The sequence below is a fragment of the Physeter macrocephalus genome, chromosome 8 (genome assembly GCF_002837175.3).
Source record: "Physeter macrocephalus isolate SW-GA chromosome 8, ASM283717v5, whole genome shotgun sequence".
NCBI classification, from domain to species: Eukaryota; Metazoa; Chordata; class Mammalia; order Artiodactyla; family Physeteridae; genus Physeter; species Physeter macrocephalus.
In genome coordinates, this window is record NC_041221.1 from 82,564,340 (window position 1) to 82,587,914 (window position 23,575).

Genomic DNA, 23,575 nt, shown 5'->3' on the forward strand with positions numbered 1-23,575 from the left:
CCTAGAGATTATCATACTAAGTGAAGTAAGTCAGACAAAGACAAACATCATATGATATCACTTATATGTGGAATCTAAAATATGATACAGGGCTTCCCTGGTGGCGCAGTGGTTGGGAGTCCGCCTGCCGATGCAGGGGACACGGGTTCGTGCCCCGGTCCGGGAAGATCCCACATGCCGTGGAGCGGCTGGGCCCGTGAGCCATGGCGGCTGAGCCTGCGCGTCCAGGGCCTGTGCTCCACAACGGGAGAGGCCACAGCAGTGAGAGGCCCGCATACCATAAAAAAAAAAAAAAAAAAAGAGTTGAGCTGTTAATTGAGAAATTTGACTAAAGCTAGAGTTAAAAAAATACGTATGTACTTAAAACATTTTATTTCCACTTAAAACATATAAACATTCATTTGCGAATTTTCTCATGTATGACCAAGGCATTTTCTTTGAGTATGGGTACTTGATTGGAATTCATTGTTCATTCTTAATTATACCGAACCTGGAATGCATCCTGTAAATTTCTAGTTTTGGTTTAAAAGAAAGAATTCAAGCCACTTGTGCCACAATCTGAATGCATAATCCTTGATTTGTATCATTTTTTTTCCCCTCAGCCAATCTTTTCAGTTGTATTGTCTATAACTAGTTCAATAGTAGTTTGTTTTTTCTTATGAAGACTTACCTTTATAGTCTTTCCAAGTCTTTATAAAGTCTACATCATAGAAATAACAGTTGTGTTTCTTTCTTTCTTACATTTTATTGGTTTGGTTTGTGTTGCATTTAATTAAAGTGTGTATTTATGATACATGAATATGGTTTGTGAAAGCACACTCAACTGATAGGAGCAGAGATGCTTCATAAAAAGCATGCTGTAGACATTTTTTTTTTTTTTTTTTTTTTTTGCGGTACGCAGGCCTCTCATTACTGTGGCTTCTCCCATTGTGGAGTACAGGCTCCGGACGCACAGGCTCAGTGGCCATGGTCCACGGGCCCATCCGCTCCGCGGCATGTGGGATCTTCCCATCGGGGCACGAACCCGTGTCCCCTGCATCGGCAGGCGGACTCTCAACCACTGCGCCACCAGGGAAGCCCTAGTCATTGTTTTACAGAGGGAATAGATGCTGTGTCAGTTAATCTGGCAAGTTGAATGGAGGTTGGTCTTATAAGAGAGTTTCTGCTGTAATTATTGTTACTGGTTATCTCCCTTCATTGCAAGATAAGTTCTTTTTTTTTTTTTTTTTTTTTTTTTTTACAGTTCATACTTCATTTACTTATTCATTCATCCAACAAATGTTTATCAGGTTCAGTCTAGAGCCAGGCACTAAGCTGGGTGCTGGGGGTACCAAGATGAATTAGACTCGGATCTTGTCCTCGAGATGTTCATGGTCTAGTTGGGGAGACACAAGGTACATCTTGATGGAAGCATCCTGGAGGGACACCTGTAGAATGTTTATGAGTTTGCCAGGTGGGTAAACACTTCTGTGATCACGAAGGACAGAGAAGTAAGCAGCTGTAGAGTGACTGTCCCCCAGGGAACCTTTGGCAATGTCTGGAGACATTTTTGGTTGTCACAACTGGGGAAAGGGATGCTACTGGCATCCCAGTGGATAGAGACCAGGAATGCTGCTCAACATCCTACAATGCTTCATTCAAGATAAGTTCTTATAAGGCAAGGACTATACATTTTTTCGTTTTTGTGTATCTAACCTTTACCTATGCACAGTGCCTACTCCTTACATACAATATGTATTTGTTGGATGAGTGAACAAATTCTATGTAGGTCATACTAAATTTGAATAATCAGAAAGAACACTGGACTGGGAATCAGCTAGTATAGACAGATCATTGGCCCTGGAGCCAAACTGGGGTTTGAACTTTTCCTCATTTGTATTCTTGAGCAGATTACTTACTCTTTTTCATTTGAGGAATGAGGATAACAGCAGCCTTTGGGTTGTGCAAGGATTAAATGGGAATGTGAAGTGTCTAGCATAAGTACCTGACATAGTAAGCAGTTAACAAGTGCTAATTGTCCTGATGATGCTTATCACTAATGAGGAGAATGTGGGAATTCACTTGGTCCAACTTTTCTCATCAAGAGACTTGAACTATATAATCTGTGAGTTTCCTTCCAGCTGCTCTAAAATTTTCTTTCTATAAACAATGTTTCATGTTTTAGATAGATTTATATAACAAATATATGGGTAATCCTTGATTTTGGCACATTTGTAGACTCAACAAAGTAGGTAATTAATTAGGTGATCATCACCTTACACCTTGCAAAACAAATACTTTCAGGCTTTAGAACATCTTTTGTTAGTGAGTTGAACTTTAATATAAGGTGTGAAGAACAGCCCAGCTCCACTAATCACTGTGATACTGTCTATATAAGAGCTAAGGTAGGAGATAGAGAAGGAAGTGTGAGGAGGTTGTTTGGAAGCATTAGCTTAGAAGAAGTGAGATAATAAACACTTGAAAGTAAATTTATGGACAAACTAAACTTTTTGAACCATAGATACGTATTTGTTATCAATACAAAGCTAGGTTTTGGGTTTTCATGGTTTTTTTTTTTTAAATAAATTTATTTATTTTTTTTATTTATTTTTGGATACATTGGGTCTTCGTTGCTGCGCACGGGCTTTCTCTAGTTGCGCGAGCAGGGGCTACTCTTCATTGCGGTGCGTGGGCTTCTCACTGCGGTGGCTTCTCTTGTTGCGGAGCACGGGCTCTAGGCACTTGGGCTTCCGTAGTTGTGGCTTGCGGGCTCTAGAGCGCAGGCTCAGTAGTTGTGGTGCATGGGCTTAGTTGGTCTGCAGCACGTGGGATCCTCCCGGACCAGGACTTGAACCCGTGTCCCCTACATTGGCAGGTGGATTCCCAGCCCCTGCGCCACCAGGGAAGTCCCTGGGTTTTCATGTTGATCACATTTTCTTCCTGATTAAAAAAGGGGGATAGGGTGAGAAAGATGGAAACAAAACACTTTTTTTTTTTGGAGTGGCTCTGAGGTTATTTTCCAATGTACATCCCAAATTTTTGTTTGTTTAAAGAAATAAGTGAATTAGCTGAATTCTTTTCAGTATTCATTCCACAGCTGATGCTAATAGTTTTTATATTTCAGTTGTTATTTAGTATGGAAGAAGATGAGTTCTTTGGAGAAGAAATGTTCCAGCATTATTGTGCAGAATTCATTAAACATTCACAGAAGATAGGCGATGGCTGGGAATGGAGAACTTCAAAGGTAAGAAAATTTTATTTTCTATTTCAATGGGGTTTTTTTTTGTCCCCCCACAACAAAAACCTCAGTAATTGAAAGTAATGTATGAAAGCGAGTTTGATTTAGTAGAAGGCTTAAATTGAAGAATGTTTTAAAACAGATGTCCATTTTATTACTTCAGCTATATATACTCATTATAATTAGGTTAATGTAGTATTATCTACAAAAGTCCTTAGGTGAACTGCTTTAATTTAATAATAAGAGTTGTTAGCATATTAATTATCTGAATGTAAACAGATGCTTCTGTGGTGCTTCAAACCATTTGCTTACACTGTTGATTTTCTTAGGAAACTACTTTTGTCCAGAGAGTGGAAAGATAATCCAGAAACCAAACCATAGTCAAATAATCACAAATTCTGAAATACTGAGGACTGTATTCACTGGGAATTTCTTAATAATATAAATACTTCCAAAACATTCTTTCTTTTGATTCTATTCAGTACTAATAATGTAAAAGGTCTATGTACTCATTTATTTCCACACATACATTTAGTAAGGTTCTCTGCCAAAAGCTCTTTAAGAGTTCCTTGAAACCCTGTTCTTAGAGAATAAGTAAGTTTTCTCTACTTGACATTTTATCTGATCCGTGAAAAAGTGGTGAATCCTGATTCTCTGCTGATTAGCTCTGTTTCCTATATGAAATCTGAGAAATGAGAACAGTTTTGTGCTTATTCCTATGATTCAGATCTAGAGGCTAGGGAAATGCAGGCCTTGATCAGATCTAGATTGTCACTGGGAGGAGAAGCCATGATTCCTCTTGGGTCGTATATCAACCAAGCTTTGACAGGGGAGCTCTTGTGAGGGTTCAGAGGTATAGAGTCAATTTCTTGTGGTGGATTCTAGCCCCACTCTCTAAGCTAGTGATGGGACAGTTCATAAACTTTTAAGGCATCTCTTGCTCTAGGATAACATGACCTTACTAGCATCTTTTATTAATTTTGTTCCTGAGTATTTAATAATTTTGTTTGCTATTGTGTTTGAATTTTTATTCATCTATGATTATTATTGACATATAAAAGAACTGCTAATTTTTGTATATTAATTTTGTAACCATTCAGTCATCTTACTGAATTCTCCTGTTAATTTTCATAATTTTTCAGTGATTTCTCTTGTGTCTTCTAGGTAGAGTGAGGTTATCTGCAAATGAGGAGTTTTTTGTTGCCTTCTTTGTAATATTTCTCCCTACTATTTTATGAACTGAGTAGAAAAATGTTAATAGTAATAACAGCTCTCTTTGTCTTCTTCCTGACTTTAATATTAATGCTTCTGATATGTAATGATTAAAATGTTGGTTGTTTATTTATTGAATGAGAATAGGTTTCTGACCCCTTTTGTCCTGTAATAATTTGTGTGATTATTCCTTGGGAACATTCCCTTTTTACCAGGTTAAAAAAAAAAAGAATTTTTCTTTTATCTTAAGTTTGAGGCAGGATAATAGAGATTCCTGTTACCATTTCAGTGACCTAGCAGAGTTGGGGAGCAGAAAGGTAGGGAGGAAGTTGGGTCTGTGTGTGTGTGTATGTGTGTATGTGTGTGTGTTGGGGGACTCTGGGGAAGATCTCCAGGAGACAAATTATATGTCAGAAGTTTCTTCACTGAATTTGTTGAAACTAGTGCCATAAGGACCTGTTTCCAGGATTTGTTTTTATTCTGGCCTGGCCTCTACTTCATGATGGGTATGGCTAAGTCTAGTTTCTTGTTTGCTGCCACTTTCTGCTGAGTTCCCTACCCTTTGGAGTAAGAATTGCACCTCTAATTAAGGACTGTTCTCTTTAATGTGAGGGTAAGCCTGTAGATAGTATCAAAACAAAACAAAACATTCATCAGAGAAAATCTTTATAGCCTTAGGGTAAGGACTGTAAACTCAAATGTCTGTGAAGACCTGGTTGGGTAATGTAAGTGGGTCAAGCTGCCAGGGACAAGGCAGAATGGACACTGAGTCTTGGGGCCTGTGGCTGACCAGAGTGCTTGGCCTGAGGCCAGGTTGGAAACATGGGCCCAGGGGTTTACCAGATCTTCCAAGAAAAGTAAAAAAGATTTGGGGGTAAAATCTAAATTTTTAAAGGTTGGCAACTAATTAAAAAAGATATTTTTTAAACACAGCGAGGACCAAACCAAACATGCCAGTGTTGTATAATATGTGGGCTCTGTGTGGCCAGTGGGTGACTTCTGGGACTGGGTGTCTGCATGGTGTTGACTGCGGTTTCTCACCCAGCCCTGCCTCAGTGCATGCTGTTGATCTGAATTAGGAAAAGGGGCTCCAGCAAGGAGATCCCTCTCTTCTGTATTTTGGAATATTAGTGTTTTTACTACTTAATTTCTGCAGTCCTATACCCAGTTTAAGAAGGAAATTGTGAATCAGTCAGTTGTGTATTTCCTTTAACCTTCCATCTGTATTACATCTCAGGCTTTGTGGGACTGTTTGGAGACAATACTTAGAATATTCTTTTACTTTTTAGGCTCCAGAAATTAATTTTTATATTAAAAATAGTTGTATTGATGTATAATTGGCAAACAATAAACTGTACATATTTAAAGTGTATAATTTGATAAGTTTTGACATACGTATGGACCTTGAACCTTCACTACAATCATGAGAGTGAACATATCCGTCATCCCCAAAAGTTTCCTAATACAACTTTTTAATGCCTCTCTCTGCCCCTTATTTTTTTAAAAAACCTTTGTTTATCCCTGTATGTAGAGGCTCCTTTAAAGAGTACATATATGGTCACTCATACCTTCAGGTTTGTTCATAAATCACTTTGGTACCACCCATTTTATTTTTTAATTTTAAAATAATTGTGACAATGTTTAGAGAATTGGTATAATTCAACTTTTTATATAAGGCAAAGCATCATTTTTCCTGCAAAGTTGATGAGAAAAGCAATGTGAATTAATGAAACATGTAAATAATTTAAAATTTTTAAAAGGAAGAGGTTTCTTTTTTTTTTTTTTTTTTGTGGTATGCGGGCCTCCCTCTGTTGTGGCCTCTCCCGTTGCGGAGCACAGGCTCCGGACGCGCAGGCTCAGCGGCCATGGCTCACGGGCCCAGCCGCTCAGCGGCATGTGGGATCCTCCCAGACCGGGGCGCGAACCCGGTTCCCCTGCATCGGCAGGCGGACGCGCAACCATTGCGCCACCAGGGAAGCCCGAAGAGATTTTTTAAAATAATCAAAATAGTCCTAATTTTTATATCTGGAGGTATGCAGATTAAGGAGAATACTTATAAATCAATATTTTTTCAGTGGGACTTAATTCTATTGGCATCTGGGCAGGATAGTTCTTCTTGTTCTCCTACCCCCATCATCTCCAAACCCTTCAGGAAGGCGGTACACTTTTGTTGAGAGCCATTGTTTAACATGATGGTCTGTCAGATATTAAAGATAGTGGTTAATAGCATGGGCTTCATAGTTAGATAGACCTGAATACAAATCCTGACTCTACCATTTACTAGCTGGATTTTAGACAAATTACTTAATGTCTCCAAACTTCATTTTCTTTATCTATAAAATAGGAATATAACAATACTCACCTAACGTGGCTATTGTATACGTTAAATGAGATTTGCATTCAAAAAGTTTAGCACAGTTTCTGGCACATGGACAGTTATATTGTGGTTATAATTTTTAGTCGGTTGTTTGAAATTTTCAGCATCTTTTGTTATAGAAATAAAGCTATGAATGAAATTGTAGTTAGGTTTTCAGAAACCTTTATGAAAATCTGTTAGCACCAAATATACTGTAATGGTCCGTAGTATATTGTTCTGAATTCTCTACAATAAGAAAGGGGAGCAGAAGATGTTAAATAACAATGAATGCAATTGTTTGAAACACATTATAGGGTTACGTTGTTTTATTGCACTTTGCTTTATTGCACTTTATGGATATTGCATGTTTTACAAATTGAAGTTTTGTGGCAATCCTGCCTTGAGCAAGTCTATTGGTGCCACTTTTCCAACAACATTTGCTCACTTGTGTCTCTGTGTCATATTTTGATAATTCTCACGGTATTTCAAACTTTTTCATTATTATATTTGTTATAGTGATCTGTGACCAGTGATCTTTGATGTTAGTATTGTGATTGTTTTGGAGTGCCAGGAATCCTGCCCATTAAGACAGCGAACTTAATAAATGTGTGTGTTCTGACTGCTCTACTGACTGGCCGTTGCCCCATCTCTGTCCCTCTCCTCGGGCCTCCCTATTTCCTGAGACACAACAATATTGAAATTAGGCCAATTAATAACCCTACAATGGCTTCTAAGTGCTCAAGTGAAAGTAAGCATTGCCTATCTTCACTTTGAATCAGAAACTGGAAATGATTAAGCTTAGTGAGGAAGGCATGTCAAAAGCTGAGATAGATCAAAACCTAGGCCTCTTGTACCAAACAGTTAGCCAAGTTGTGGCTGCAAAGCAGAAGCCCTTGAAGGAAGTTAAGTCTGCTACTCCAGTGAATATGCGAATGGTAAGAAAGTGAAACAGCCTTACTGCTGATAAGAGGAAAGTTTTAGTGGTTGGGATAGAAGATCAAACCAGGACAACTTCCCATAAGCCAAAGCCTAATCCAGAGGAAGCCCCTATCTCTTCAATTCTGTGAGGGCTGAGAAAGGTGAGAGAGTTGCAGAAGAAAAGTTTGAAGCTAGCAGAGTTTGGCTCATGAGGTTTCAGGAAAGAAACTATCTCCATAACATAGAAGTGTGAGGTGAAGCAGCAAGGGCTGAATGTAGAAGCTGCAGCAAGTTATCCAGAAGATCTAGCTAAGATCATCAATTAAGGTACCTACACTAAACAACAAATTTTCAGTGTAGACAAAACAGCCTTCTATTGGAAGAAGATGCCATCTAGGACTTTCACAGCTAGAGAGGAGAAGTCAATGCCTGGCTTCAAAACTTCAAAGACATAAAGACTGACTATCTTGTTAGGGGCTAATACAGCTGGTGACTTTAAGTTGAAGCCAGTGCTCATTTATCATTCTGAAAATTTTAGGGCCCTTTAGGTTATACTAAATCTACTCTGCCTGTGTTCTATAAATGGAGCAAAAAAGCCTGGATGATAGCACATCTATTTATAAGTGGTTTACTGAATATATTAAGCCCACTGTTGAGGCATACTGTTCAGCAAAAAAGATTCATTTCAAAATATACTGGTCATTGACAATGTACCTAGTCATCCAAGAGCTCTGATGGAGATGTACAACAAGATTAATATTGTTTTCATGCTTACTAACACAACATCCATTCTGCAGCCCATGGTTCGAGTAATTTCAACTTTCAAGTCACATTTTGTAAGAGATACATTTCAGGTTATAGCTGCCAAAGATAGTGATTCCTCAGTTGGATCTGGGCAAAGTCAATTGAAAGCCTCCTGGAAAGGACTCACCATTCTAGGTGCCATTAGGAACACTGTGATTCATGGGAAGAAGTCAAAATGTCAACATTAACAGGAGTTTGGAAGAAGTTGACCGATCCTCATGGATGACTTTGAGGGGTTCAAGACTTCAATGGAGGAAGTCACTGCAGATGTAGTAGAAATAGCAAGAGAACTAGCATTAGAAATGGAGCCTGAAGATGTGACTGACTTACAGCAATCTCATGATAAAACTTGAACAGATGAGGAGTTGCTTCTTACGGATGAACAAAGAAAGTGGTTTCGTGAGATAGAATCTACTCCTGGTGAAGATGCTGTGACGAACTGACAACAAAGGATTTAGAATATGACATAAACTTAGTTGATAAAGCAGAAGCAGGGTTTGAGAGGTCTGATTCCAGTTTAGGAAGAAATTCAAAATGGGTAAAATGCTACCAAACAGCATTGCGTGCTACAGAGACATCGTTGGTGAAAAAAGTGGTCAGTCGATGTTGCAAACTTCATTGTTGTCTTATTTTAAGAAATTGCCACAGCCATCCCAACTTTCAGCAACCACCACCCTGATGAGTCAGCAGCCATCAACATCGAGACAAGACACTCCACAAGCAAAATGATTATGACTCACTGGAGGCTCAGATGATGGTTAACATTTTTTAGCAATAAAGTATTTTTTGTTCATACAATGTGTTTTTAGGCCTAATGCTATTGCACACTTAATATAGTGTATACATAACTTTTATATGCATTGGGAAACATAACTTAGTATAGTGTAAACATAACTTTTATATGCATTGGGAAACCAAAAAATTCATGTGACTCGCTGTATTGTGATATTTGCTTTATTGTGGAGGTCTGAAACCTAGCCCTTTATATCTCCAATATATGTCTGTATATATCTTAAAAACCCATGGGCTCATAATGTTAGAGAAGGAGGGAGGGATCAGAGGGGTGGGGACAAAGAGAGAGAGAGAGAGAGGGAGAGAGAGTGGATCAGAAGAGACTCCAAACCTAACTCATTGAACACCATTGGGAGTATCTAGGACATGAACTCATCAACTCCTTGGTCTGAAAATTGTTAGTTAAAAGGAAAGAAATAAGCATTTGTCCTGTCTTTCCTGTATGAATTATATCTCATAGTAACTAAATAGCCTAATTTGATAAGGAAATTTTTTTCCCTGAGAATTCCATCTAATAAATATAGAAAGGATGATAGAATTAGAAAGTCACCACTTTTCAATCCCTAATGAAATGAATTAGTCAACAATAATCAGTAGATGAAAATATAAGGTGAAAAATTGATGTGAAATTTACAAAAGAGGGATTGATCTATCATTACCTGAACGTAGCATTCAATCTTATCATTACTAAAAATAGGATATCCAGATATTATGTACTTTCTGAAGTTTTATAACCTGAATCACAGAGCACAGTCTATGGAATATTCTTGCCCCCAAAGATGAACCTGAATAGAACCAATTAAGGAAGACAAGTGATAGAGGACCAAGTTAATTGACACCACAGGAAGCAAAGAGAAAAATCCAGAAATCTAAAGGACATTTGACCCAGTTTCCTTAAAAAGTTAATGGTAGGATAAAGAAGTGAGGAGGAGGACTACACTTCTAACTATTTAAAATTAAGGACCAGTTTTTTGTTTTGTTTTTAAAATATCCTTGGGGCAGCAACCAGTAAGCTGTCCCGGTGCGCAAAACTAGTGTGCAGCTCAGATCATGTGAGACTCAATCATGGGAGGGTAAGATTACCAGCCTGGTTCACTAGATGGGTCCACTGACCATGCACTTGGGTGTGTTGACAGTGTCAACTTGCTATGAAAGTTTCTAAGTCCTTACTTTCCTTTTCTGAATTTATCTTATTGACCCATAACAAAGAGTTTGCAGATTGAGAGCAGTTTTGGGACTGGTAATTTACAATTAGTTCTTGAATTGGCGCCAGTTCAGACCACATTTTGAGTAGCATTACTCTAAATTAATAGAAATCAGGAGGCATAGCCTAATGTAATGTGTGAACCTTCTTTGGACCCTGACTCAAATCAACTGTAAAAGGACCTTTTTTGAAACAGTTGGGGATATTTGATTATGGACTAAGGTATAAAATGATACTAATGAGGTTAGCAAAGAGGAAAATACACAGGAATAGATGAAGCAAATGTGGCAAAATCATGACATATATTGAATATAAGCAATGTGTATATAGGTTTAATTTTGGTACTGTTCTCTCTACTTTTTTTGTATATTACATATATGCTTCCTTTTCTTCAGTGTCATCACAATTTATTCTTCACCCTAAACTTTGTTCATCATTGCAAATGTTCTTAGCCTTGTCTTAGATTCAGAGACCTTTTGGGAATTTGTGCAGTTTAAAACTTCAAAGCAACTTGCCTTCTAAAATTTTTGTTTTTGTTTTTTTACTCACTGGATATGAGTACATTAGTTCTGTGATATCACCTTTTACAGGTTATTGATAAAATAATTTCCCATAGCTTTTCAACTATATTCTCTCACTTTTGTATAGCAGAAACAGGAAGAGAGACCATTCAGATACTGAAAACAAAAGATTCTATTCTATTAATACTAATTTTGAGATTAAATTTTATACAAATAACACTAGATTATTTGTATGTTATCTGTTTTTTTAAAAAAATTTAAATTGAAGTATAGTTGATTTACTTTGATTTACAATGATATGCAGAAGAATTGTTTATTTTATTTTATTTTATTTATTTTGGCCGCATTGCATGGCATGCAGGCGGCATGAGGGACCTTACAAGACCATGGATCAAACCCATGCCCTCTGCAATGGAAGCACAGAGTCTTAACCACTGGAACACCATGGAAGTCCTGTTATTCTTAAAGAAGAATTAAAAGGCCTCTGCTCCCCACCCCCCATTAATCCCTGTCTCTTCAGTTAAACCTACTTGATTATATTTTGAAATTTCATAACAGCACACTAGAAATATTTTGATTATTTTCCTGACAGCTTAGGAAACTTTATTGAAAGGGCTTATTTCCTAATTTATATAGATTAAAATTTAAAATTTTATTTTATTCTTAGAAATTTAAACAATTTAAATTTCTTTTTGATTCCTGATTTTTAATTCCATTTTAATTCCTTCCTTTCAGTAGTCTTTCTCTCTGATTAATTCACATTGATTTTCTTAAAACCCTTCACCATTATCCTAATTACATCAAATTCATATTTTTAAAATAGATTCTAAAATATTTCCATATCTTATTTCATTCCATCTTTTTTTTTTTTTTTTTTTTTTTTTTGTGATACACGGGCCTCTCACTGTTGTGGCCTCTCCCGTTGCGGAGCACAGGCTCCGGACGCACAGGCTCAGCGGCCATGGCTCACGGGCCCAGCCGCTCCGCGGCATGTGGGATCTTCCCGGACCGGGGCACGAACCCGTGTCCCCTGCATCGGCAGGCGGATTCTCAACACTGCGCCACCAGGGAAGCCCTTCATTCCATCTTTTAACACTATCTTGTTAGAAAAGCCACCCTATCCTTCCCATCAATCCTGCTGCCGTGCTGAATTTCTCACCTTGTTTATTTGCACAGATATCTTTATTTTTAATGTCTTACTATGAAAAATTTTAAGCATACAAAAGCAAAGAGAATAGTATAATGAATTCCCATGTACCTATCACTTAGCTCCCACAATTATCAACTCACAGCCAGGAATATACTGTTTTAAAGCATATATCATGAAGTGACATGATATATCTCAATTTAGTTAAGTTGGCTTTCTTTTTTCCTCTTCCCCCATATGTCTTAAAATTATGGGTTTTTCAAGTGCACTCTAAATGTATTTATCATTAATATTAAAATTAATGATCTCAGAAAAAGACTCTAGAGACATAAAATATTATTTCTACAAATTTTTATTTATTTTAAAAATTATGGTAAAATACATATACATAACAAAATTTATCATCTTAACCATTTTTAAGTGTATAGTTCAGTAGCCTTAAGTACATTCACATTGTTGTGCAACCAAGTTCCAGAACTGTTTTCATCTTGCAAAATCGAAACTCTATACCCCTTAAACACTAACTCCTCATTCCTCCCTTCCCCAGCCCCTGGCAACTATCCTTCTACTTTCTATGAATTTGACTACTCTAGGTAGTTCATATAAGGGGAATCATACAGTATTTATCTTTTGTGTGACTGGCTTATTTCACTTAGCATGACATCTTTGAAGTTCACCCATTATTTCTACAAATTTTGACTTAGGGATTTATAAATTGGGGGTGAATTTCTGTTACATGATGACATCTTGAATTACATAGCCTCACTCTGTTAAGAGATTTTATTTCTTTTATTTTGAAGCACGACATTATTAAAGAGAGTTAAAAATGCTTTCTATGTATGTCTGGTAAGACTAATTTTTCATCACGTCTCCAATTTGCTGATACTGTATAAATCCTACTGGCTAGTTCTATCAGAAACATCAAATTCGAGACTAAATAATGGAATTAATATCTTAAATACAGTTATTTTACTTTGCCTATGCATTCATTTTTGTGGTATTTATACATTGAGTTGTTGGGAGTAAGGCTTTCTATTTTAAAGGTGAAATATTAACTATCCTCTTATACTTTTTGATCTCTATGTACACAATATCCTTAGATAGATTCTTTGCTAAAATTTAGTGACAATTTTAAGGTTTACGAAAAGAATAGATGTTTCCCACAGGTTTCTTAAGTGTAATATTGCTTTATTGAGTAACAAATAAGTACATTTATTGGTTTGAAATACTTAATTTTGCTTAACTTTTATTCTTCTTCCTCCAGCTTATTAAAAACATTTTTTATATATCCCAGTATTAATCCTTTTTAGGGTGGCTGTGAGCATGTTATTGCTATTAGTTTTAGTGTAATGCTGTATTTGTTTAAGTCATCTACTGTGAGTTAATGAAATATCATTTCTGGCCCCAAATGTCACTAGGTAAAGATTAAATATATTGCATTCACATAGTCTCTTGATTAGACTAAAGTAGAGTTTTTTTTGGTTTATCTTTGGAGATTAGGAGAAAAATGCACTTGGAGCAGCATGCTGTGTTTTTGTAACAAACATTGACTCATAGTTACACTAGGTTTTTCATTCATAATTTATTGTGTGTTATGATATGATCTGTCACTTAAGCATATGCAAATCTTAAGCAATCACTTCAAGAAGAACAAGTTGTATTACCTGTAAATTAAATATTTTTGAACACCATTTTTAAAGACTATCAAGAGTATCAGAAAGGAAAGCTGTAATACTTTACAAATTTATCAATTGAACTTAAACAGTGATAGTAATTGTGCACATTTAACAATTAAAAGCACATTCTTGGCTAACAGTGATGTTTGGGTTCATTGGGCAGGCTGTCAGCCTCTATTTCAAAAAGCCTCCTAGGGAGTTAACACTGGTAAGTTTATCAAGCCCAGGATCTGACCCTCAGATTCAGATAGAATGGAATGGAGCTGTCTCTCATAGAGGGATCCACATCAAGCAGTGTCAAATTATATATATATGTGTATGTATATATCCTTTGACATATGTATCCTGATATATATATATATATATATATATATATATCAGAATCTAATTTATTAATTTATAATGAATAGAATTGTCAAATGAACTGGAATGCTCCTGTCATTGTGATAATTCATTTTGTTTTGTAAGTGGGCAAATCACAATTGCGTGAACACAGAATGAGTACAAATTCTCATGTGTAGTTGTATGAATGAAATATTTAGTGGCATAATCTAAGAGTGGCATCATACATCTGGCTCTGCAGTAAGGATAATCTTAACCATTTGAGGCCAAGTTGTTTAAAGTATTGATATGTAGGGTAGGAAATCTCTTTCTTGAATAGTGTAATGGGCAATGCTAATGTTTCCTCCACTGATATCATTTTATTTTTTTAAAGTTTTAATGACTGACCAGTCTCTTTTAGTTGCCATTTGATTATAGCCAAATCTTGCAGACTGGGGAGCTATTCTGTCTCTTTAGGGTAATTTGCCCATCAGCTCTGATCTATTATGAGTTAATTTCATGCTTGAACTCGAAAAATGCTTATTTCCAAAGCCTTGGATTGGGCCTCCAGTTACAGATAACATTACCCTGATCTTGAATGTTTGTAGAAATAGAAAAAAAAATCATAGAAGAATCACATTACCCTAATACAATTGTGGTTGTTTTGGTGAATTTCCTTCATGTGTAGGCTTTCATTTTTAGGTCCTCTTAAACACGTGTTGCTAAATTTCCCAAATGGGATTTTAATGGTTGTTCTTTTAAATTTAAAATATTGGAGTGAAATTACATATCTAAAACATTATCTTCCCTTTTAGGACGAGAATAGGTGTTCACTTTAAAGATTGATTTTGCTAGGTATATTTTGTAACTGGTTACCTAAATGAACTGTCATACTACTTCTAGTGCTTTTAAAAATAATTATTTGGTGCTTTCCATGTCATCTGACATAGCAAAAATATGGTTTCTTTTCCAATATATATGGCTTCATTTTGGTCATATTGTTTTAGTGACAATTTCCAGAACTAATTGCATGCAATAGCAGCAATCACATGTATTCTTGCTTTACAGGATCCTTTTTTAGGCTCACAACGCTTTGTAAGTATATGGGGCAGTCTTTTTTTTCTTCATTTTGTGTCAAGATAACTTAAATAAACGAATAAACTTGGACACCGAGATAACAATTGACCTACCCAGGTCTTTGGACCACTACAGTCCCAAATTTCCATATACTGCTTATCTTCTTCTAAATAATAGTCTTTGTACAAAGTTTAATCACATAAGTGATCTCACAGATTAGAGTTTGGTAACCTCAAGCTCCGAAAATTGAGCGCCTCATCTTTCAACCTCCTGTCAGTTGAATTCTTTGTTTTAGTAGATGGTTCTACCATCCTTCTGGCTCAGGCCATAAACCTGAAGGCTTTTACATTCCTCTGTCTCCTCAATACCTAGACCTGATGGATCATTATATCAGTTTATTCCACCTTTAAAAATCTCTCACATTGGCTTACCTCTGCCTCCTCTGCCCTCCTTTCCCATTGCCACTGTCTTGGCTCAGGCCATTGTTTCTGCTTTCTGTCTCTGATCTCGCCCTCTGCCAACCTGACTTGCACCCTGACAAAGTGATCTTATAAAACGCATTTCCAATCCATTACTCCCTGGTTAAGATCCTTTAGTGATTCTCCATTACTTCAGGATATAGTTTAGGGTCTTTAGCTAAGCATACACAGCTCTTGCCTAAAAAAGATGCACTATTTTGAGTCTGGCTTTGTTTGTTCAACATTCATTTATGCATAACTTTATGGTCAGTGATTGGTCAGAGGTTATGCTTGGACACCTGAGCATGATGGATGGAGTAAGACTTCCACCCTTCTCAAAGGATCTATATGTGGGTTGGGGAGCACATTCAAAGTTCAGGCAGGTTTCTACTCTGCCCTGCCTTCTATTTTCTCCCATGTCCTCTGTTCATGTGAGCAGCTCCACCATCAGCCCAGGACTTGAGGACAGTATGGTTTTCTTGAGGCATGTGGGTGGAGGCAGCCAGGGTTGTTTGCAGCGTTCAAGCCCCTCTGTGGTCTCTCATTTCCAGGATCTACCTATTACCTTTATGGTTTTTTTGTTGGGAGGTTGCTTGTCCCAACTGGGATGGCTACCTCATACTTGCTCCTGAGATTGCTACATTTGCTGGCGATGGTGCTGGACTGCATATTTTCATCTTTGGCTCCAGATCAATTGAGCCTCTCTGGCCTTGAAGCTGGCCTAGCCTACGGTCCAGGGAGAACCCTATCCCTGACCACAGGGGAGGGATGGCAGCAGCCCCAGGCAGGAGTGTCACAGAGTCCCACTGTTCTTACCCTAATTTCAACAGTGTTTCATGAATAAGTACTTCTTACTAAGTTATTTGACTTTGGTTGATTACCAGAATCCTGAAATGGTTTTTTTTTTTTTTCAAACAGTTTTGAACAGTTTCCAAGTTGTTTTTTGGAGAAGATTTGAAGTCCTGCCTCCTGACACCACAGAGTGATTTTAATTTGCATTTTCCTAAAAACTAGTTCATTTGAGCACCTTTCCATATGTTTATTAGTTTATTGTACCTTCCTTTGTGATTTGTTTGGTTAAGTCTTTTGCCCATAATCACTACATATTTTTTTGAGATTAAATTTAAGCAGATAGGTAACCCCACCCTCAAGTTCGGCTTAGAAGCCTGCGCCTTCTCTGTAGTTTCATATAATTGACGCACAATTTTGTATGGTGGTTATCTGTATACTTGCCTGATTCCCCACAGTAGTCTGAAAGCTCCTTGACTGTAGGAATTTTGTTTCTGTATCCTCACTTCTATATCCTTGGTGCTTAGTGTAGTAGGTACTCCATATGCATTTCTTTTTTAAAAAAATTTAATTAATTAATTTATTTTTGGCTGCATTGGGTCTTTGTTGCTGCGCATGGGCTTTCTCTAGTTGAGGCGCGAGGGGGCTACTCTTCAATGTGGTGTACGGGTTTCTCATTGCAGTGGCTTTTCTTTGTTGTGGAACACAGGCAGTAGGCGTGCGGGCTTCAGTAGTTGTGGCATGCAGGCTCAGTAGTTGTGGCTTCTGGGCTCTGAGTGCAGGCTCAGTAGTTGGGGTGCATGGGCTTAGTTGCTCGGTGGCATGTGGGATCTTCCTGGACCAGGGCTCGAACCTGTGTCCCCTGCATTGGCAGGCGGATTCTTAACCACCGCACCACCAGGGAAGCCCTCTGCCAGGTTTTTTATTTGTGTAAATGCATCTCATTGTATTTCATTTCATTGTATAATATATTGTTTGAAATAAATGGGTCATTGACTAGTATTTAAAAACCTATTTGTTTTATAAGAATTTTCATTAAATAGTAAAATTCCTTTTTGTAGAATGAATCATTGGGTCCAATGTTATTATGTAATGTTATCAGCGACCTCTAAATTTATTGCTGCTAAGCTCACTGGTAAATTCTTTGATCTTTTAGTAGTATTTGACAAGGATTGATCATTCTTTTCTCCTTGAAATATTGTTTTCGTTTGGTGTCCTTACTCTCTTGGTTTACCGCCTATATTACTCTTCACTCCTTTTCAGTCCTCTTAACTGTTTTTTCTTTTTTCCATAACCTCATAATATTAGGGCACCCAGGCACACTGACTTTCTTGCTGTTCCTCAAACACCAGACAAACACTGCCTCCTGGGGGCCTCTGAATTGGCTGGGCCCTCTGTTTAGAACCCTCTTCTTCCAGATATGACTAACTGCCCCCATCCCTCTGTCCCCCCATCCCGTGTGTTTCCTCACATGTCACCTTCTTTCTGAGGCTTCCCTGACCACCCTATTCAATATTTCAAACTACTTGGTCCACCTACCTACAGCCTCACTCCTGATTTCCCTTATCCTCTTCTACATTTTCTTTTTCTCATACTATATTCACCTTCGAACATGCTCAGTTATTTACTTATTTATTATATTTATTGTCTAGTGTCTCTCTTTCCCTGCTCAGGCTATGAGGACAGAGATCTTTATTTTGTTTGCTGATATGCCCAAAGTAACTAGAATATCACTGGGTATAAAGTAGGTACACAAACAGATATTTGCTAAATGAATGATTGAATATCTGATTTTCTGGAAAAAAGAAAAATCTACACTTTGTCTGAAGAATTTTATTAGACAAAAAGTTTTATTTGAAAAAATATGAGAAATTAAAAAAAAATGCCCATGTTCTTCTTTTATACCTTAATTGATGAATTAGGATCCATGAAAACACCATAAAATTTACATAAAAAGTTAATAAGTATCATTCAAATAACCTCTTCAGGGCAGTCTTTTTAATAAAACTGGCATTTCTGTAAAAATGGAATTCTTCTATAATGATATGCAGTATAGTAGAATTTAATGCATACTTTAGATTTTAAAATAACCATATAACAGTGTGTTGAGTGGGACCTTTTTATCTTGCTCCTGAATTGCAGCTAAGGCCCCAAGCTGAGGACAAAAGACTTTTGAGTAACTGATTTTCTATATTTGGATTGCTATGAATAATCTACTAGCCACTGGGGTCAGAAACCTGCCTGCAGAGACTGCTCAGAGGAACCATTCCTGAAGAACTGGGATCCACCACCCCACCCCAATATGAGAATAGGACTCAGCGAGCAGAAGTGCAGAGTCGTATTGAGAAACGATTCCCTCCCTCACAAACCTCTCTTCGTTCTCCAAAGAACCACTTGTAAAGTATGGGGTACTTTACAGTTGGGAGAGGGGACATTTCATTGCCTAGTTGAGCATTGGCTTATCCATGGACTTGCTGATCTGCTGTTTTCTGCTGGAGCAAGGCTAAAGGGAGTTGAGAGTAAGAGTGGGAAGCAGAGGACACTATTCAATCTGTTTAATATGGTCACTTCAGAGAATAGCTGTGCTGGACCTATTTTTCCATTGTCCTGCTCAAGCCAGGAGGTGTAAAGGGACCTCAGCAGTGGTAGAGGGTGGATGGTTACTGTCTAGATCAGATAAATGTCCCTGCAGGATATTCTGAAGAGCCCATTTAATCACTCACGAGGGAGCCAGCAGCTGCATGCCTGCCCCATGCAGGAGCAGTCAGTGTCAGCCAGAGAAGCAACAGCAAACAAGGAGAGGACTGTGACTGCAACCAGTTAAGCAAGGAGATGATTCTCCTTCCTGCTTCCAGTTCTCCAGCCATGGGCTCCTGGAAGAAGTAGTGAGGGGCAGAAGGTTTCTCTGAGCAAGACAGTGCTTCATTTCTCCATTCTAAGCAGCAGAGAGTGTGGGTTAAACTACAGGGAAAAAAGAACTTCAAATTGATTTTGAGTCTGAAATCTTCAAAATAACAAAAATAATATAAGATTGAGTCTTAATTTTCTGAAGTCTCGAGTTCTAAAAACTGAAAGCATCTAAAAAGTTATAGATTGGGACCAAGTTGTTGTTTAAGGAGCTCTAATATATCAGTTAGGAATTGCAGCATAATAAATCATTATAAAACTTAGTGGTTTAAAACAATAACCATTTATTATTTCTCAGAAACCTACAAATTGGCTGGACAGTTCTGCTGATCTTTGGCAGGCTCAGTTGATCCCCATAGGGCTTACTTATATATCTACAATCCAGCCGAGTATTGGCTGGGAGCTGGCTAGTCTAAGAGGGCCTCATCTAAGAGGGGTGATTCAGCCTGCTTCCGTGTTCCAGCAGGCTAGCCTGAGCCTGTTCTCATAGCAGTGGTTAGGGTCCAAAGGAAGAAAGTAGAAACACTCAAGCACTCTTTCAGACCTTTACTTGAACTTTTCTTGGGGGGCCAAGCTCAGAGTCAGTGTGGAATGGCACTACCAAAGGACAAGATATAGGGAGGTGTGAAAAATTGGGGTCACTAATGCAATCAATCTGCCACACCTATCAGGTGGGAAAGGAGATTCCACACAGGAAAGCTAAGAGCAGTTATTGGAAAAAATAAATCCATTTCATATTTCTGCTCTGAGGAGTAGACCCCTTAATCACAGGTTACAATTGATTTGGACTACATAGGCTCTTAAAACAGAGACTGTTTGTTCTATATATTCTTTCTAATATGAATTTACCCCAGAAGTCATTGTTTAAAGATCCTGGTGTTTTAATTTGGGGGTCACACTGAATTTGAATATATATAATCTGCATAATATATCAATAGATAGTATCTAAACTTTATGTATCAGGAGAGAGCTATGTACAGAAAACATATGGAATTTGGAGATGAATGACAGAAGATATAGCAAGGAAAGTTACAAGAGGTTGCCTCTGGGTAGGCTGACCAAAGTATGGGGAGGGGTAAGAAAGGGGCTGCTGATTTTTGTTATAACTGCATTCTAGTGCAGTTTGACTTTTTAAATTATGTACTAAATCACTTTGATTAAAATCAGTAAAAATTTTTTTCTGTAGAGGAAAGTCTATTTTCAAAGCACCATCACTGTGCTGTTATTTACATATAGTACCTCATTTAATTTAATCCTTACAATGTCTCTATGAGTTAGCTGTTGTTATATCTACTTCAGATGAAGCATGTGGGACTAGAGAAATTAAGTGACTTGTCCAAGGTTACCTGGTCTTTATGTAAGAGGCAGGGTCAAGATTGGAACCAACGTGTGTCTGCTTTCAAAGACTGTGGACTTAACCCCCAACCTGTAGTTTAATATTGAATTCATCTACTTAGTTAGAAGCTGAAGTTTAATCTGCTCTATACCAGAGACCCATGCTATTTTGTAGCCAACACAAAAGAACTGGAATATATGTATTTTTTTCCTGCTATCAAATTTTAGTTGCTTCTTAACAACATCTAGGTTTGAAATGGAAAAATAGCAATTGAGTAAATTCTTCCAGTGGGAATATGATGAATATCCAGCATGTATAAATTTGCTCTGAGGAAAAAACATTTACTTTTATTTAATAATTTGAGTATTATATTAGATGTTTAGATTTTAGATATTGGATTATAATAACACCTATATTTAGATTTTTCTTGAAAGGTGTATTTATAGTATAAGAAAAGCATTTATAATTAGGAGTTTGATTAAGATGAACTGTTCTGTTTTCATGAATTTTCCAAGTTATCAATATCCAGCTGTATTATCTTTAGGTTTTAAATTTGGTCCAAACTTCATACACTAATTACCCTTAACAGTTGCTGTAGATATTTATTGCAAAATGTCATTGAAAAGACAGATTTAATATATTAGTTTAGTGCACATGGTGATTTAAAGATTAGAATATGTTAAATAAACTGTGTCAGAAATTATAAATAAACTAAAATGAGTAAAATTATCCTTAAATTGCTAGACAAGTCTTCACATTTAATGTTACATTAATGAGTTTTGTACAGAGACTGTTTAGAATAAAATCCCTTTTTCATCAGATGTTGCACATATGCCTTCACTGTTTGTTTTTCTTCAAAGTAAAACTTAATGAAACAGCTAATAAAACCCAATTTTACTCCTGATCCTCAAAAGAAGCAAGCCCTTGAAGTGTGCCCACTGTTTATTCATTTGCACTGGTTTTTGCTACTTTTCAGCATGTAAATTTTCCAGTAATGGAAAACAGTCAAAGGCCATTAAACTGTTTCTTCCAAGTCTTATAAACCCAGCGTTTATTTCTTATTTGTAAAGCAGTTGCACAATGGAAACATGCTTTGCACACATACAGAGAAGTTTGGTCCCAGATCTTCATGTTCACCTCCTGCTGACTTCGGGAGGGTATAGTGCATGTGCATTTAAATGGATCTTTATTATATAAATAATCAAGAACCAGAATAGGGATTTTAACTACCCTAAAAAAATTAGAGGTTTCAAAATGAAAGGTGTATATGAGACACCTAGACTGTGTTACTCTCATAAACCTGAAAGTGTATTCAATTGGTGGATGGCTTATGAAAAAGGATCATCTTGCATGAATTAAAAATCTATAGATGGCAGATGTGTGTATACCCCAAGTAGCTTTTTCACTAACCATACCATATGGCATCCTCTATTTTCCTGCTTCTTTATGGAGAGGATTGTTTGGTGATAGGATGGAGGTAGATATTTGGGTTGGGATGAGACAGCAGTGCTACTCAGTGTGGTCCTAGATTGGCACCAATGCAAGGAGATAAGTAAAGAAATTGAAAACAAGTACTTAGAAACTTGATAGTAATTTGACAGAGTAATTTTATGTCTGTCAAATATAAATTAAAAAAAGATACTGACAATGGGGGAGGCTATGCATGTGTGGAGGCAGGGGATATATGGGATATCTCTGTACCTTCCTATCAAATTTGCTGTGAACCTAAAACTACTCTAAAAAAAGTTCTTCTTTTTTTTTTTTAAATTGGGGCTTGTATTTTGTATGTTTTGGATTTTTAAATTTAATTTTTATTTTTTTCTAGTAATCCATTTTTAGTGTTTTTCACAAAAGTATGTCTATGACAGATTGGAAATAAAAATCCTGATATTTCGCCACAGATGGCTTGAAAAGCATTTGGTCTAAGATGAGATTTTCAAATGTTGATTTATGTCCTTTTGCCCCATTATATAACATTAGATATTAAAATTTGAATAAAAAGAAAAACCATCATTTATAATTCCCATACCCTAACAGAACAGCTTGATGGTATTGAATGGTTAATGAGCTAAGGGCTGGATAGTAGAACCTGAAGTGGAGATATTCTGATTCCCATTAAGTGCAGGTCCATATGCTCTAGTGACCACTGAGTGAGAGTTGGTGTTGACATTCTCATAAGAAAATCTCATAAGAAAAGCCTAACTAGGATCTTGTGTCCAAATGGAAGTGGGCCATTGCCAAATAGATATTTTTTAAAATGAGAGTAGGTTTTAGGTAGAGGAAAGGAAAGAACAGAGAAAGCTGAATTACATACTTTGTGGCACTTTTGAAGGATCAGGAATTTTGGACCAGCATGGGACATTATGTGGGCCTCGACAGCAAAGGGGAAGTAGAAATAGGAGAGCATCAATTGACAAATTTCATTTACTTTTCAGTTTTACCTAGCATATCTTAGTGCTACTAAAAATCGTCACGAGGCATTCCTCTTTGGTATGCATTTTATTCATTGCTGATACCTGGACAAGCAATCAGAGTATAAAACTGAGATTTATGTGTTATATAACCTCGAGTCATAAAAATGTTCATAAGTCGTAGAAATGGAGGTTTACAGTTAGGAGGTCATATAATTCACCTTGTTCCGAATACTGCTTCTACTAAGGCTGCTTATGATGCATTAGTTTTTTTGTAGCCACTCTATGGGTTCTGCTCTTGAGGGTGGGGTGTGCCGGAAGGGAGATATCCTGGGCCGTAGCATGCAAGAAGCACAGGTCTCAAGCCCTGGTTGAGCTGGAATGAGACTTACCCAGAGGATTGTCCAAGAATATGCTGAGCTTGGGAGA

General features: G+C 37.2%; 1 protein-coding gene across 3 annotated transcripts in view; it reads left to right on the top strand.

Moving 5' to 3' along the window:
- Nucleotides 1–23,575, top strand: part of ATG10 (autophagy related 10) — a 244,731-nt gene that overhangs the window by 13,145 nt on the left and 208,011 nt on the right. For 2 of the 3 annotated variants that reach the window (XM_024124819.3, XM_024124812.3), the window contains exon 2: nt 3,104–3,223. In XM_024124819.3, coding sequence (XP_023980587.1) covers nt 3,116–3,223 — 108 coding nt within the window. In that variant the 5' untranslated portion in view covers nt 3,104–3,115. Of the gene's footprint in view, nt 1–3,103; nt 3,224–23,575 lie in introns of those variants that run through there. The other variant, XM_028493041.2, reaches the window with a different exon arrangement.